Here is an 18,291-nt window from a genome sequence, read left to right on the forward strand (position 1 = left end):
GGCTGAAAATTAGCAAATTACAATCATTACACTGCCATAATTGACCCTTGAGACCCATGTGCAGAAGTACACATCAGCCTTAAGGTAGTGTGTGTGTGTGTGTGTGTTTGAGGCTCTTAATTAGGAGTATATTGGACCGTGAGGATGGAATCTAATTTACTGAATAGCAGCAAACCCAAAGCTAACTGGCAGTAAACAGGGAGTCTTAGACTGCTGACACCCTCAAATGATTTTGCTCTACTCTCTGCTAAAAGATTTTAAAACATAAAAACATGAAAAACAATATGAAAGGGAGAATTGTTAGATATAACAATGTACAGGGATATGACAGCCTGAAAAAGCAAGGCACAAATATATGTATTTGTATATGTATTATTTCTAATATTTCTTTTTTTTTTTTAACAATTACAAAACTCTGGAAATCCAAGAAGTTAGGAAATTATGACTTTTATAATGGTTCTTTATAACTCTTACAGTGCAGTTGAGGTCATGACAAAAGTTGTCAACTGACAGACTGACAATTTATTAAAGGGACAAATGTTGCTGAGAAATAAGCTCCACTAATTAAACTTGATAACTTTTATTCCTGCAAATGTGTTAATCTTACTATATACACCAAATCTCGTTCTGTTTGTCTGTCTTTGTGTTTGTTTCTTTGTCTGCAATCTCATCCTAGACTATGAGGACTTGAACCACCAAACCTGGCACACAGGTACATCTGAGGCCCCTGAAAGTTCTTAACTATTTGATATATTATAATGACATCACTTTGCCCAGCGACCACCTAGCAATGGGTTAAAATGTGCCATTCTTAGCATTTATGCCACTACAACACTTTATAAAAGCATCCTATCGCTTTAATTGCATCACCGTGGCATGTCGTTAATAGCCACAAAAGTTGCATTATATGTGGCATATTATAAGCTGTAATGTTGTCTAGCAAGAACCTACCGAAAGGCTAAAAAGACCAATTTTTACCATATATACAACATCTATCACCCATATTTTTTTTAAATCTTTTTCATTGTGATTAAATATGTCTGAATCAAGGCTAATTCATGTTGTTCCAACAGCATGAATTAGCCAAACAATCGAGTAGCATTGGCATGTATGAGTTTTATTAAAACATCAAATTAAAATGATTAAAAATTAAATTCATTAAAAATAATAGATGATCTAATAAATCTAATCTAATAAAATGATTAAATGACAGACTACTTCAGTGAATCTTGTCAGATTCACAAACAGCAGAGGATATTTTTTCTTCTTACCTTGAGTAAAAGTGGTTCTGTACTCATATATTGTCCTGGATATTGAAGTACTTGTGTTTGTCCATTTTCGTCATATATGCTTATGTCATTGTCGTTGTTGTTGTTGTTGTTTTGCATAGGTATCAAATAATGCATTTTTAATCAATTCAAAACGTGACACATGATGTTATCACATGATAACATTATGTGTAATATAGGCACAGATTCTCTGTTGATGCTTGTATTTATCCAGGAAAAATCCGTATTTAGACATTTAGTCATCATCTTTAGTTGGTATTCCAGTTCATACCCATCTTAAACTGGACAGGGGAGAATTTATTTCATATAAATATAAAATGATTTCCATAATTAGTTTTATGTCATTTAGACAAGATGCAAATTCAAGCACTCTGTGCCTGTGTCCCCCAAAATATTCAATTAGCCTATTACATGGACTTTTTTAATGAAATAACAGGAGCAGCACTCAGCAAGGTCAACCAAAGACAGCAAAATATGTAAATTACATATCTGTGACTGCCAGAATAAAACATGGAATTGAACAGAGTAAATACAGAAGTGGAGTCTAACTGACTTTTAAGACTGATACTGATAGTGATATCTGGTGATTTAATAATCTCATATACTGATATATCAGCTGATGTTTTACATCTTTCAGAGACACAAAACATAAATAAATTTCCCCAACATTTGATATGTGTATTTACTTATTTACTTGTTTATGGTTTGTCAAACCCTGCCAACAGTAAATTTACAGAGTGCCCTCTGGTGGACAAACTGTGTAATCTCAGCACTCGTATCATAGCTGAAGGGTGTTTCTCCCATCTCTTATTTACTTTTAAAATTTTCATCTATTGGTCGTCTATTGCGGTGTTACGACTGGCAAATTGCTAAAGTTTGGCAATAATGTCAGCCCACCGACAAATGAGTCAGACTCTAAGTAGAAGTACACTCAAATTTTTCTAATTCAGCAGATTTATACTTGATTTATTATCATAATTTTTAATCAGAGTATAGAGTTATGTTTTAGGGAATCAAGTATTTCATATAGTGTTGGCTCATTCTGACCATAACCACAGCCTACCAGTTCCTTAAGAGAGTGTTTATATGCAGGGTCATGGTGGTTGGTCTTGTAACAGTACATACAAATATAAACTGTAACAGAAGGATTTCTTTGAAAAATAGGCAACAACATCAACATCTCCAGTTAAAGCAAGTCAGCAATTTGTTTTCTTATCATTTCATTCCTTCCGTCTCACATTTATCTTGGTCATTATCCAGATTATTGCAAGAACAGGTGACAGAACAACAGAGGTTTAAGTGGTTTACAACAAAAGAGAGGTGGGATGGCGTTAGGAGGGTGTAGGGGTCATGGATGATGGAGGATAAAGTTAGTCTGACTAATTCTGATATTGTACACAGGTCTAAAGGCCAGATTATCCTATTTTATGGTCGCATGAACAAGGGAAATGGAGTGAAGAAGATATGCAAATTGCTCTCTAATTGGCCTGTCAGGTTTCTGAAGCCCTGTCAAACCACTGTCAGAAAGAGAGAGAGCAGGGGCCAGAGCCAGGGAACACAAAGAATTACTGGATTAGTTTCAGCTGCTATTCACTGCCCATTTCATTAAGCAATTTCAGCTCACACCAGGACCATGGGTCAGTGCTCCATGCTTGAAGAGCAGATTCTTTCAGCTGTCATTTTGAGAAGAGAGGCAGCACATCTCAGCCCTGCCTTCCTCCTCCACACATTGCTGGCTCAATGAAAAACACAGATACTTCCAGTAAACAAGCGTTCACGAGCTTCCCTTCACTGTAGATGGTACCAGGAAGGAATATTCAAATGTTGAAAAGGTGGCAAGAAAACATTAGGAAACAAAACGGTGAGCAACACATCCTCTTCCCTTTACAGATTCAAAATCAGTTAAAGAAAAAGTCTTTCCTCCTCTTTTTCCCCTTCATCAATACTGACAGGGACTAATAGAGAGCATATTTCTCCTGTTTTGGCTTAAGTTCATTGGAGCTGTGTTCGTAGTATTCAATACGTAAATTAATTTGATATAGGTTATTAGTGAGTAGGGAGAGCTTTCTAAGCCCAGCTCATTAGCAGCTACAGTGTTACCGCTACATCTGTCAAGCTCTCTTTTCTCAAATGGCATGTGTGGTTTACTTGGATACTTGTACAAGATTTATCACTCAAGATTATGAGAAATTTAATTACTGAGTGAATTTGTAATTTCACACCAAATGACCCTTTTAAAGCAGCCTTTGATATAGGGGTGGGCGATATAAATGATATACGATAGAAACAATATAGATTTGACCAACGATAGAGATTTTGACTATATCGCGATATCGCGATAGCGCATGTTGATGATGTCATCAAGCTGCGCCTGTTCGCAGCAGAAAGTATCCCTGAGCCGGCTACAACCATTATCATCAGTGAAAAATTATGTTCTCCTGACTGAAGTTTGGCTCATAGGTGTCATAGCATCCTGCTATGCAATTGTATTTTGTCCCTGACCACCAGAATCCCTCACGTTAACTTTTTTATGAGTGGCGCTATAAAAAAGTTGACGTTCATCCTCACAGCCTTCACTGTGCTAATGTTATGCTAACAGGGCTGTGTGGTCTTGTAACAGTAATCACGTAGCACAACAGAAGGCAACGCTTAACATCATTTATTTACCAGGTAGTCCAACATCGGTATCTCCCCTGCAAACGCCACTGTTTTGTTTCATTTTTCTTGTCTTCACTTATGTTGGAAGTGCAAGTAGGTGACAGAGCTGTACGTTTAATTGGTTTCAACAAAAAATCTCTGTCAGAACATGGTATGAAATGTTTGGAGTATAAAGTTAGTCTAACTTCCTGTTAATTCTAACTCCGTTAAATTTAATAAATTCTATTTTTTTCATGGATGCATGGATGTTAAAGATTAATTGTTACACCCTGATAAACTGCAATTTCATTAAGCAATTTCGCTGATGATTTAATTAAAGATGAAAGAATTTAGCTGTCACTGTTTTTAACTCTCAGTGTTCGTTTGACTTTGGGACCTGAAGAAGATGGAGTTTTGGACCCAGATTACTTCACCTCACTACGGCAGCCGTAAGGAAAACACGCTCTGACAATCCATCAAGCAGTCCATCCTCTTCCCAGGCTTCAAAAGTTGTACTAAAACAGTCTTTTTAACAGATTTCTGCATCAATAAATCGGTTCAAGGTCAGTGAGCACAACCAGAATTCATACATAAATTAATTTGATTTTTGAGTGAAAGTTTTTAAAGGCTTTTAAGCTACAGTGTTATAGTTTACAAAATATGTTATACTTTTCTCAAAAAGCATGTATATCTTGGATATATACAAGATTTATCACTCAAGCTTCAAATTATACTGAGTGATATGTAATTTCAGGCCAAATGACCCTTTTAAAGCGGCCTTTGATATCAATATATTTAAATATCTGATGGCTACGATATAAGGATGAAATACTGAAACTAAATGTGGATTTTCAGGCAAAAATTCAACATTTAGCTTACAGGCCCTGTGCAGCGGAAGATACAAAATAATAAATAAATAAATAGGCTTGCTCTTAGGTTCCAGCATAAAGTTATCCAGTCATTCACTCTAAAGCATGAGGAAGAGCCAAAGATCTAAAACATAATGCTGAATCTTGTTCAAAACATGAGTTTTTACCGCCAAAAGTACACGAGGAAAGACTTTTAGTGTCACGTAAAACCAATGTATTTGTCAAATGTACCACTGTCTTAGCTAATGTGGAGTGAAAACCTTCAATCTAAAGAGTTTCAGTTTCCACACTATGGGAAAACACTGTATTACCTACAGGTATATGTAATCAATGTTTTTATGATTTTTTTTACACATCTTATAATCCTACAAACTTATGCTACAGCTGCAGTTGTTGGAGACTGTAGAACAACCAAAATGACTGTTATTGTGTGTAATGAACTTGCAATTTTGCAAAACTTTGAAATGGTTGCTTTGAAGACGTGGAATAGGTCTGCAACTATGGTGATAAAATGGCAATACGATGGGTTCAGTCTACAATCAGTCTACATACACTAAACTAATTAGATTCTGAGTCCAGCCAGAATCTCATAGACTTTAAACAAACAGATACGTAGTTGCTGCAAGACGGTGATTTAACTGCAAGCTGATGTGGGCACTCAGCAACCTTGCCTTTATATAAGCATATAACCAGAATACCAGATAGAAAGCCCTTCAACAGAGTCTCCTATTGCTAAGACACACATTGCAGTCAGGTCAGCACAGACTGATAATCAGTGCGATGATAAATTCTTCAGTTTTTTATGGTACAGTCTATTTTACAGATAATTATCTGACCCTTCAAGGCATGAATGTAAAAGCAGCAACATTTGTCCCTTTAATGAATGAAACACTTTTGCATTAAAAAAAAAGCTGTCATGGGTACAGCACATCCCATAGATATACACAAGCACACACAAAAACACACTCAAAACCTCAGCTCATTACAAGTTGGGCAGCCGCACACACACTAAAAGAAATGGAGAGTAATCGGGAAATTGAAAATCATCGCATAGTGTCAAGAATTGAGAGACAGATCCAGTGTAAAATAGAAAAAAATTGGGTAATAGGGTGATAATAGAAGGGTCTGAGTCCTTTGTAAAATCAATCAGAGGCTAAGAGGTTGTTTGACGCCGTGAGCAATTTGACAATGCATTGACGACAGAGCTCCAGTGGAGCATTACTGGATGTGTAATTACTCTGACCATCTTATATGGATCCAATTAGCTTCCTTCAACAGTGAAGAGACATAGCACTTCCCATGATATAAATGGAGTGGGTTTCACTGTTTGTCAGTGTTTTCCGATAAAAGGGTAGTACCAGATCGTAAGTGCATCTTTTCAGAAACAGGGCAAGAGCTGATTTACTCATTTAAGATGATTTGAGTTTATGATACACACACTGCAGTTTCCTTGAAAGAAACCAAGGATGAAATCAGCCTCATACCATAAACAGACTACAGCTGCTGAGCTTTAAATTCTGTAGTCAGAAACCAAAGGTCTTATAACCAAGCGCAAGAATGGGCAGTACAGTTAAACACAGGTGGGACATAAAGAGGAAAGAGTTTAATCCTTTATGGCCACTGACAACGAAACACTACAAGTTGAAAATAAATGACCACCTGTAAGCATGAGAACAAAAACCCACACATCACCTGCAGGCCAGGTGGCAATGTTGACTACTTTTACTTGTAAAGGCAACTTCTTACAATACTAGTGCTATTAGAAAATCCCTAACTATCAATACAGTAATGGATGCATTAAAAAAATCAATAATATTTGTCTGTTAAAATTAATAAAAGCCATAACTCATTGTTTTATATTTAAATATTTTGGATGTCTTTTTTGGATTTACTGGTGATTGTTCATGCTCAAAGTCTCTGAATAGGGCTAACACACTGAAATCAACCATTCACACTTGCAGCCAATTCAGAATAACCAGTTTACCTAACACTGTGGAAGGAAACCAGGGCACCCAGAGAATCGACACAGGCAAAGTGATAAAACATGCAAACTCCATGCAGAGGAACCAGCGAACCCAAACCTGGGATTTTCTTTCTGTGAGGTAACAGTAACCCCTGCATCGCTGTGCCACCCTGTACTGCAGAGCCTGCATCATATTTTATTAAATTTGAAAGCCTTCACAGATGATTAAAAAAAGCTGGAAGCCATTCAATCAGTTTTGTTTAGTGTTTATTAGAAATTATGCTCTGCAGACCAGCTGGATGGGCCAACTTATGGCTCTTGGGCCAAATTAAGCCTATAAGACATAAATTAAGTAGCACAGCTATACTAGAGTTCCACCTCCACTGTGGATTTGTGTATGTGTCGACAAAGTACACAAACTATATGGAGTTGTCCACTAATGCTCCATTATGCTCCAGTGAAAGTACTAAATTTTGACTGATAAGCATAACTACTCATCTTATCTCATGCATATCTTATTGTGTTTAGATAATTAAAACATTTTCAATTAAAAACATGCAAGATAACAGGTGACACTCCCAGTGGGTTTCTTTCCATAAGCAACAATTTTAACTTATTAATACTCACTTCATAATAACTCGGCTAGTGAGTTTGGCTTTATTGTGCGCTCTGTGATTACTTATGCAGGAGCTAACAGACACGGTGCTGACAGAATTAAATGAGTTTTTATAATGCTGTGTGCTAATGGCGGTTGCAGCAGAGTGAAATCCGGTTTGCAGGTGTCAAAGCTGAAGAGAATGCAGAATCTTTGATATTCTGTTTCATGTTCTGTTTCAGACCTGCCTCAGTGTTACCTCACAACTAAGCACCGACTGCAGAAATTTAACCATTGCACAAAGGCAAAGAGGACAGACAGAAGGAAGAGGGAGAACGGGAGAGAGAGAGGCAGACAAAATGATATGTTCCTCTCGTCCTTAGAGAAACAGACACCTGCAGGTTTGATCAGACTCTGCCTTATATCCTTTGATGATCCATCACATCGTCTCTTTCTATTCTCTCAGTCTCATTTTCGCACGCACACACGTATACTTCACATCCTCATTTTTTGGATGGATCTTTGTTTCTCTCTTTCATCTCTTTCTCTTACCTCACCTTCTTTCCCCCAACATTTCCTGCCTCTCCCCCTCCTTCCTTGTTCCAATTTCTTGTTTTCCCCGCCACCTTTAAATGTTCACTTAGCTTCTGCTTCGTTGGGCTCCACTTTTTAATTATCATCTCTGCTTTAGTCATCTAGGTGCAGCTTTACTTTCAGGTAGTTGGTTTATGTAGTTTTGGATTTGGCAAACTGATCAAGAATTGTCTTGGCTTGAAATACAGTCTTTTCCTTTTGTTTCAGAACAGATGATAAATATTGCAAACACTGATACAATTAGGCAGCACATCAGTAGACTGTTATTATCATGGTAATATTTTTGCTGTACAAAGGAAAGTAATAATGAGGTTAAAGGGGACTGTCCATGGCTCACACAACAGTAAATAGCTGAAACTGAAAGGGAACCTATGCAGACAGACTGATGGGGGAACAGGGGGGCTGAATCTTCACAAACGGACTTTTCTTAAATTTAAAAAAAGGTATACACTCACACGCATGAGTAAGAATCATGTATGAAAGGGAACATGGACAACAAGTTTTGTTTTTTCACCTGTTTTTGAAACATTTTCCAATTATAGTTATATAATGGACATGAACATAATGTGTAGACTCTCAGCTTTCATTTGAGAGTATCCAGATTCAAATTGGATGAAGGGTTTACAAGTGTTAGCTCCTTAACATGTGCCATCCTCCCTTTTAAGGCAGTAGTGGATGGTCGCAGAATGATTTCCATGGTTTAAGAGAAACCCTTTCACAGCCAACCAAGTGAAAAACACTCTGCAGGAGGCAGGCCTATCAATATCCAAGTGTACCATAAAGAGAAAACTGCATGAAAGTAATCACAGGGGGTTTACTGCAAGGCGGAAGCCACACATAAACTTCAAGAATAGAAAAGCTAGATTGGACTTCTAAAAACCGCTAAAAAAAAAAAAAAAAAAAATGCAAAAAACATTCTTTGAACAGACGAAACCAAGATCAACCTCTACCAGAATGATGGCAAAAAAAAAAGTGTAGAGAAGGTGTGGACCAGCTCATGATCCAAAGCATACCACATCATCTGTAAGACATGGTGGAGGCAGTGTGATGGCTCGGGTGTGCATGGCTGCCGGTGGCACTGGGACACTAGTGTTTGTTGATGATGTGACACAAGGCTGCAGCCGAATGAGTTCTGAGGCGTTCAGAGACATACTGGGGTACAACGAGGCTATTTATTGTTAGCGAATGTCTGTGCACACACAGTTGAAGGTGAACTTTTTGCTTGTTTGAGTCTTATCTCAGATTTAATTAAAGAGAGAAAGTTGTATTTGTTCATTTTTATAACCATTTTTTATTCCAGATACAGAGTCAGGATCAGTCGGGACCTAACAGATTCCATGAAAAATGTATCTATGTTTTGCACTATTCATTGGCCTCTACTGGACAATTAATTCTGCATGAGAGCAAACTGGGTCTCATCACAAGATGCATAAAAAAAAAACAAGGTTGAGTCCTGATCTCCATTATGGCTTTTGGGATTTTTCTAGTCACATTATTATTATTATTATTATTATTATTATTATTATTATTATTATTATTATTATTATATGTATCATTATTGTGGACACTGAACTTTCCAATAACTTAAACTTAACCTTTCCAATAACATTAAATTTTTTTAAAGACTAAAAGTTTTAAATAGTTACTTTATAGTTTTAAAATCATTACATGAAAGTAATTTTTTTTGTAATAATTGTTTTTCCTGTGAATTTTAGCCCACTCTTGTTTACAGCACTGCTTCAGTTCATTGAGGTTTGCAGGCATTTGTTTATGCACAGATCTCTTAAGATGCTGCCTCAGTCAGGGTTAACGGTCAGAGAGACTGGCCTCAGAAAATGAGACACAAGCAGTTCATCATCACAAATAAACAGATGATGATTTTCTATCCAATATCAAAACCAACCCAACCACAGTAAACTTAAAGTAATAACTGGCTGCATGAGTGTCCACATGCAGTCAATGGGAATGATCAGACAGATAGCCTGCTCTCACTGTCATTGTCCATCTGGCTTCTCTATTTTCTGTCATCTGTCTATTCACACTTTGCCTCTCATTCTCAAACTATTCGTGCTCCTTTAACCTGTGTGAGTCCTGCAGTGGAAACAATGTACCATAGTAGATTATTCTGGTGCCATGATGAATGGGAAGAATCTGTGTCTGTTGACTGTGGCCTTGAGATAAACAGTAGGCAAATGAAACTGTCTGCTTGGCTTGCTGCACCCCAGAGTCCACTGTCACCATTCCTCATGCTAATTTGATTGAGAACGCTCTATCAGCACATACTCCTCGACCCACACACCTTTGCTCAAGGGACGTGTAGGTGGTGGAGCGGGGTGTGTGTGTGTGTGGGGGGGGTACAGGATGCCATCAAGCAACATAGTAATAACAAATTTATCTCCAGGATGCCTGTCTCAGCGTATAATGTTCAAGTTAGGCCCACTGTGGGTAGTTTACATCAAAGTGAAATGTGGTGCTGCAGACGAGGGCGGGACAGAGCCAAAGACGAAATGGTGAAGAGAAAAAAACAGATGTTTAAACATGTGAGATGGGGTAAGAAGCGAAGGTGAGACATTCAGCATGATTAAAAATAAAGAATTACAGAAGAAAAGTACGTAGCAATCTTCATCTGTGTTTCCACATTGCAAATGATGTGGAACCAGAAGGATATCCCTCTCCTTTCAGCAGTAAAACGAAACCAGGATTGATGAGAGTGTATATAATGCGCAAGTGACTGGCTGTATATGGGCTTGCTAGGAGCAAAGCGTCAACATAGTGAAGTGGAAGAAGGATAGCTGGATTGAGAGAGAAAGAATGTGGCGCCAGGTGGAGAGAAAGATACAAATGAAGGTCTAGATCGAGATAAAAATTTGAGAGAATAGTTCAACTCCAAAGGAGGGCATTGTGTGCAAAACCCAGGGTGAGCTGTAGCAATTGCCAGGGGAGATAAATTGGGACAGAGCTGCTCTTTTATGGCCATTTTTTCAGTCTCCTTGGTAGCTATTGTATGGGTTTCATTCATTAGACCGTATGCAATGAAAAACATTCAGGGAGAGAAATATCACCAGTCAGCAGCCAGTGTACAGCTCTGCGTTTTCCTCTGGGGCAATATTTCACAAAGCTTGACCTTCTCAAGTAAACAAACCACATGTTAATCATGGAGAAAAACAATTACAATTAATTTCCTCTTTTGTTTGCCTACTTGTCACGGTGTCATTAAACCTTTACCGCATCATGGATTTGGTTACCAGGGAACGTTATGTGCTGTAAAATACTGTAAGGCTGCTTGGGTGGACAGAAACAATGTCTGGAAGCGGTTTCCTCAGTGTCTTCACTTGTAATGAATAAAATATGACTGTAGTTGCTATTGTTGCTAAATATATTCTGCGTTTTTTCTGAGGTGAAACTAAGTCTTCCTTTCCCCCGCAAGGGGATCGTTAAATCTCTATACAGTACAGTACATTTACAATGCAGATTCTACAGCATTTGGGTTGCACCATAGAGTACTACACAACATGTACAATGTTGTTTAGTTTAAAAAGCTGTTGAAAATGAATTTCAGCAGTTTCACACTCTTTACAGTCAGCTGTATTTACCGATTATTTACAGAACAGCTCATGAGAAACACCGAAAGCAACAGAAAAGATTGCTTTGGCACAAACACGCACAAAAAAAAGAAAACAGAAGAAGAAAAATAGCTGAGTATCAGTTTTCCATGGTTGTCAGCTCTGGGATTAATAGCAGCCATTTCGCCATAATGAGCTGTTAAGCGTTAGCTGCCAAAAGCCTCTTCATTTGCCTTTGAGTCTCAGAATACTTTGTCTAATTATAACAGCACTCTCCGTCCCTTTTCTTCCTGTCACTGTCAGCACTGCTGTACCTGTGTAACGCCTGCCTGATTTTAGCTCTTGTTAGGCGATATAATCAGCTCCAGAAACTACGATCTGGAGATGAGGTTTATAATGATGTTGCACCATCATTATTAAATGTGTCACATGTGAGTGCTACACCCAGAGCATCCACGTCTATGTTAAAGACTGTGGTTTGTGTGGCAGCTCGAACTTCAAACACGAGCGCAATAAAACGTTAAACTGAACAAAGGTTGTTCCTGAGTTGTTTTTCACACTACCCGGAGATTTTTACTGCACTACAACACAGAGAACTTTTTTTTCCCGAAAAAGTTACACTGAGTACTCAGTAACTGAACTTTCAAGTGAATGCAGATGCAGCAATCAGTTATTGCTAAAGGGCACATGCTAGACACCTTAAGGGTATTAAAATCTTTGTAAATATATAATAAACTAATTAATATTAAATACTGCAGTGGCTGGGATTAAAGCAAATGTATGATAGCGTAATACAAATAGCTTTAATTTAATTTAAATAGAACTGGAGCTGAGATGCTGTTCACTACAATGCAAATTCAGTGAAGTAAACCCTGCTTAAATTCTAGGTGAGTGTTTTAGTGAAAATGACAGAGCATTGTTTTGCTTCTGAAATAAATATTGTCATCATGAAATGCTGAGGAGAGATATATCCATATGTTTCAATATTTAAGAGCAACCTTTTGTTGAGGTTAATGGGGCATTTCAGCTTATGGGAAAAAATTGCCTCAGCAGAAGCCACGAAAAGATCCCTGCCAGGAAGACCGAAGGGGCTGTGAGAGAATAAAAATAAACCTATTTTCGTAAGCTTGAATACCTTGGTCTATGTAAATTTAAATTCCTCAATCCTGGCCAGAAGTTTTCTGTTAAGTTAGAAAGAAAGGAAACTCTTTAATTTTTTTGATTTTTTGGGGCCATGTAAAGTAATTCTGCACAATGGCAAGAAAAAAATTTTCTCTTTAAAAAGAAAGCCATTTGTTTTAGACTGCTAACTGTGATAAATGGAATTCAGTCTCCATGACAAACAGTGAGTACAGAGAACTGGTGGATCATCTGTTTTTGTCTCGGGGTGTGAAGTTGCCACAGTTGCCTGCACACAGCACTGAAGCATCCTCGTCAAAGTCTTCTCTGTTTGTGCGTGTGTGTGTGAGAAACACTCTGTGTTCTGTGTGTGTATATAAACATGCTGCATTCTATTAAAACGTGTGCAGTTTGCTGTACAGCAGATATTAATGTGTTTGTTATTTTGCATTTACATTTCTTACCAGCATACGGGACCGGGGCATCCTTGTCTAGAGCTACCAGCGGAGGGTCCAGCAGCACTGTGTCCATGTTCTCTGTGATCACTCCATGATAAGAGGCTTCTATCCATGGCTTGTGCTTGTTGACTGTGAAAAGAAGAGGAAGGATGCCATAAATGATACTGTCTTAGTTTGTATAGCTGTGCTTGAGAAATTCAATGCACATTTTGTTCACAGTATTACTGCAAAGACATAGTGTAGCCATTTATACATTTCCCTAACAAGTAAAAGATCCCTGGATCCCAAGAGGAAATTCAAATCCCTTTGGGAATACATCAGGGAAAGCAAAAACAAAAACAAACACAGAGCTACCCGCTATAGTGATGCCTTGTGAATAAGGGAGGAGCAGAAAGTAACAGCATTACTGCAAAGACTGGTACTTTCATTAGTACAATGCTATGTTCATTCTACAGTTTATGACCATGTTTATCATAATGCGGTGAGTCACCTCAACAGACAGACTCAGAATGAGAAACGCAAAAGGATATAACCCTCCACTGGAGTGTTGCTTTTTCACAGGTGGCAAAAAGGAGCAATAAAAGTCAAGAGGCGAACAGTGTGGAAAGAAAATGTTGTTTGTTGGATAGAATTTATGATTCTTTGATAAAGCATTGCAGCAAAGCTGTAAACTACACTTTGACTTCCAGTACTGTGCAAAGTTGTGAGGTCCCCCTTATTTCTTTACCAGCCACACTTTCTTGTAATTCTTAAAGTTGTCTTAAGCAAAAGTTCTACAAACATTCAGAAGATCCTTTTAGGTTTTTCTCTGCACATTGGCAACTTTTTCCCTCATTTTCAGACCCAAACCCCCAACCCTTTACAGAGGAATTTGTTTTGGGTTTTTAAAAATTTTTATTTGTCACATACACAGTCAAACACAGTACGATATGCAGTGAAATGCTTTTGCTTTTGAGGAAAAGGACCTAACTCAAGGGATGAACCAGTGTGGTGTCTATGCTTAATAGATAATTTAGCAAAAAGAAAAAAAACATCTTTAGGAACTGTTACAGGCAGCTTGTTGCAAAAAAAACATCATTTGTTTGCATTTTATTAGCTGAATTTACAAAAAAGGGCAAACATAACACTAATTGAGAGGCATAAAATTGTATTTTCATACTAACAAGGTGATTCTCAAAGTTAGCTTTGCCAAAAGCCTAGCATAGCTTGGCACTGTGTGCATCATGTCTTTCAAAAATTGAGGGAAACTGAGCAAGTGAAGGACAAAAGAAGCGGCAGACTAAAAAAAGCAGATGAACAGCATCTTAAAGTCATGTCCTTAAGAAACTGTGAAAAAATCCAGCAAAGACCTGACATAGAACATGAGAAATGCATCTGGCCCTTCAGTTGATCCACCTATTATCAGCCAAAGCCTCATCAGAAATGGTCGAGGTGGAAGGCTGACTGTCAAGAAGCCATTCTTAAAGAAGCAAAATAATGAGAAAAAGCTGAGGCACGGCAAATTTCAAAAGAACTGGACTTAAAAAAATCAATGACAACAGATCTGAAGGAATTTGACTTGTTTGGTTCAAATTGTTAATATGTACGAAGGAGGTCAGCCCAACTATAAAGCACGGTGGAGGTTCTGTCACGGTTTGGGACTGCCTTTCAGGCAATGGTGGTGTGGAACGTGCCGAAAATGCCATCGTGGCTGAAAGTCGGCGACACGATGCAATTCAAGTCTGACTGGCAATGACTTCATTTTTCAGCATGACACTGATCGCAAACATACTGCCCAGACAACATAAACTTAGAAGAAGAAACAATGAAACACTATCAATCATGTGCTGGCCTTCACAGAGCCCAACAACAACGCTATTGAATCAATGTGGGATCATCTTGATAGAAAACGGAATAAAAGGCAGCCAAGATCCAAAGAAGAGCTTTGAACGTCCTTCATCAAGTCTGGAGAACTATTAATGGAGACTACTTAAAGACATTAGAGGAAAGCTGGCCCAAGAAAGTTCTGAAGAATAACAATATTTGGACATACCAAATATTGACTTTCAAGCTTCTTACAATTGTCTGTTTCCCTGTTTCTTACTCTGTGCATCTCTATTTATTACTATACAATTTCTAGTATAAGCACCATGCTGTAAATCACAGGTTAACACAGATCACCATCACACATGCAGGAATTACTGATTCTTTAAATTGAACATTCTTCTGCTTCATTGCAGCAGGACCTCACAAATACACAGACACCAGCGTGGCACAAGAAAAACCATATGCGCTTGGGCACTTTTGTGTATCCACACACATACTGCATCTCTGGTGTACAAGTGTGAGTCCCTGCAGGGAGCTGGGATGTCAACCCGACCTTTCAATCCATTGAAGAGGAACACTTTGTCTCATGCCAATGAGCAGATGACATGTCCAGCTGGCAGTGATTTAAAATGCATCAAACTCTTCCTAAAGCTTTCTCGCCGCTTTTCATCTGTTTGAACAAATCTTAGTAGTTTTGTCCTACTATCCCATTTTCTCCCCCGCTTGTCACTGAATTGAGAGGACAGGGTCAAAAACTAGAAAATAGGTCTGAACAAAAGAAACACAAATTTAAAGCAACACATTTGATGTGAAGGAGGGAAAAAAAACGAGACAAACACATTTTAAATTTGGTGAATTTCAGCTTGTGACAAAAGAGTGGCTTATATAAAAGCCTCTTGAACAAGTTTACCGTGCTTTCAAAGCTTTATTATTAGATTTATAACATAAAAGCAAGACCTAAGAATCTTCATCTATGTTTGTAATACATGACCTTTTGTGTTAACTCTTCATCACATTTGTCTTATAATCTTTCATTGTGCTGCCAAGGATCTAATGTTTCTAGATGGCACTCCTACCATGCTGAGAGAGAGTACAGAGTGGATCATAAGCAGTGAAAGATAACCACAAGGGATGACATTATTCATGGAAGAAGTGTCATCTTATGCTCATGCAGTAGATAGAAAGCACTGCAGCACACAGCATGACTCTGCTCTGCTGGAATGCGAAAAGAGAAAAGTGGAGGTCTGTTTTCAAGTGGTATTTAAGTATCTTTACTTCAGGAACATTTTACTTGTAATGCTGGATCCAATGGTGCATTAACCAGGACATTAAAACACATACACTTTTATAGCCTAACGCAGGTACAGCCTGATCCTGAGTTTTTCAGATTTCCTTGGATTTACTCTTCTGTGTAAAATTACCATAAAAAAGTAGACATGAAATGAACTGAAACAATGTTACAGAGAGACTCTCGAAAACCATGATAATATTAAAGTGAAGTGCTGAGGTGACTATAAAAATGAGCAGTACCAAAGTGATTCTTCATTCCTGTGTGCCTGCACTAACCATGCATAAATACATATTAATCCATCATGCTCACACAGCATTTCATTTACATTTGAAGATGTCTTCAGTAAGTCTAATAGCAGCCCACAGCCAGTTCAGTTTACTCATGGATGGCAAGTTCAATTTCTAGCTCAAGGTCTTACATTTATCCCAAACAAATTGGGTGGTGGCTGACACAGCAGTCTGATATTGGAGCTATATTTTAGGAAAAAAGCACACATCAGACCATGGAAATGGGCTATTACCAATACTGGCTTTCATGACATGAAGTACTGTAAAGCCATTAGTGATGCGTTTAAAGTATTCATCCTTGACATCCTTGCACTGAGCCACAGTAATGAAACAAAAATTGAGCTTGCATTCAAAGAGAAAAGAAAAGAGTCTGGAACAACTTTCTAGAGAAGATCAGCTAAACTACAGCAGCAGCTTTCTATAAGATAATTTCTCAAAGCTGAGAGCAATAAAGGCCTGTCTATACTTTCCATTTATGTGTGTTCTTTCAATGTCAATTTCATCGCTGATCCAAGTACCTTGTTGCATGTTTGTACAGACTGTATGCTCAGGAAAAACACAGGAAAAGCACAGGAAAATAAAGAATGTACATTAACACAAGTGGTGTTTTCTTTTTGCTTGATGAGCTGCTATAAACAAACATTGGCTCAGATTCTTGCTGTCATGTAGTCACAGTTTTTCATCCGTGAAAACGTGTCGACGTATCATTAACTGTGTGCATGTGAATCTGCAGTCCAAACTGGTACACACACACATATGCAAAGGAAATTATAAACTGAGCCTAAAGGGCTCACTTCTAAGCCAGAAAACAGGGACAGATTGTTGTTTTGATTATAATACTCTGTAGCTGATTTTGGAGGACATGTACGTACACGCTGGGGTTTTTTCCCAATGTTTGAGCAATTTCTCCACAAATTTAAACAAATATTATTGTTGTCATATTCTATAGTCCCCACCTTCTTCCTGATCAAGTGCACGAGACGACCTGCTGAAGAGCAGACGGGAAGAAAGGTGACTTTGAACATGGTGTGGTTGAGGGTGCCAGATGGGCTGGTCTGAGTATTTCACAAACTGCTGATCTACTGGGATTTTCCCCACACATCCATCTCTAGGGTTTACACATGTTGAAAAAAGAGAAAGAATAAAGTGAACAGCAGTTCTCTGGGTAAAAATTCCTCGTTGATGCCAGAGGTCAGAGGAGAATAGCCAGGCTGCTTTGAACTAACAGGGAGGCAACAGTAACTAAAACAACCACTTATTACAACAAAGTATGCAGAAGAGCATCTTTGAATGTTCACACATGCAACCTTGAAGCAGATGGGCTATAGCAGCAGAAGACCACACGCGGTGCCACTCCTGTCAGCTAAGAAGAGGAAACTGGGGCTATAGTTCTCACAGGATCACTAATGTTGGACAATAAAAGATTGAAAAAGTGTTGCCTGGTCTGATGAGTCTGGATTTCTGCTCTGATATTCAGGGTCAAAATGAACATGAAAACATCCTGCCTTGTATCTATAGGTCAGGCTGCTGGTAGTGTAATAATATGGGGTATATTTTCTTGGCACACTTCGGGCCCCTTAGTACCAACTGAGCATTGTTTAAATACAACAGCCTACCTGAGTATTGCTGCACTATGTCTATCCCTTAATCACCACAGAGTACCTATCTTCTGTGACTGCTTCCAGCAGGATAACACAGAGCTAAAAATCATACAACTGGCATGAAAAATCAAGACAGTTAGTTGTTGAGCTCCTTAAAATGGTATGTTACGGCACAGAGAAAAAGTCAGTAGTTCACCAAAGTCAGTGGGATTCATGCTT

At 38.2% G+C, this 18,291-nt stretch overlaps 1 protein-coding gene across 1 annotated transcript in view; it reads right to left on the bottom strand.

The window, feature by feature from the left end:
* Positions 1-18,291, bottom strand: part of clstn2a (calsyntenin 2a) — a 147,370-nt gene that overhangs the window by 62,327 nt on the left and 66,752 nt on the right. The window contains 1 exon segment of the mRNA XM_039601681.1: positions 13,094-13,216. Within this exon segment, the coding sequence (XP_039457615.1) occupies positions 13,094-13,216 (123 nt within the window).

Source organism: Oreochromis aureus, linkage group 18 (assembly GCF_013358895.1).
Source record: "Oreochromis aureus strain Israel breed Guangdong linkage group 18, ZZ_aureus, whole genome shotgun sequence".
Lineage (NCBI taxonomy): Eukaryota > Metazoa > Chordata > Actinopteri > Cichliformes > Cichlidae > Oreochromis > Oreochromis aureus.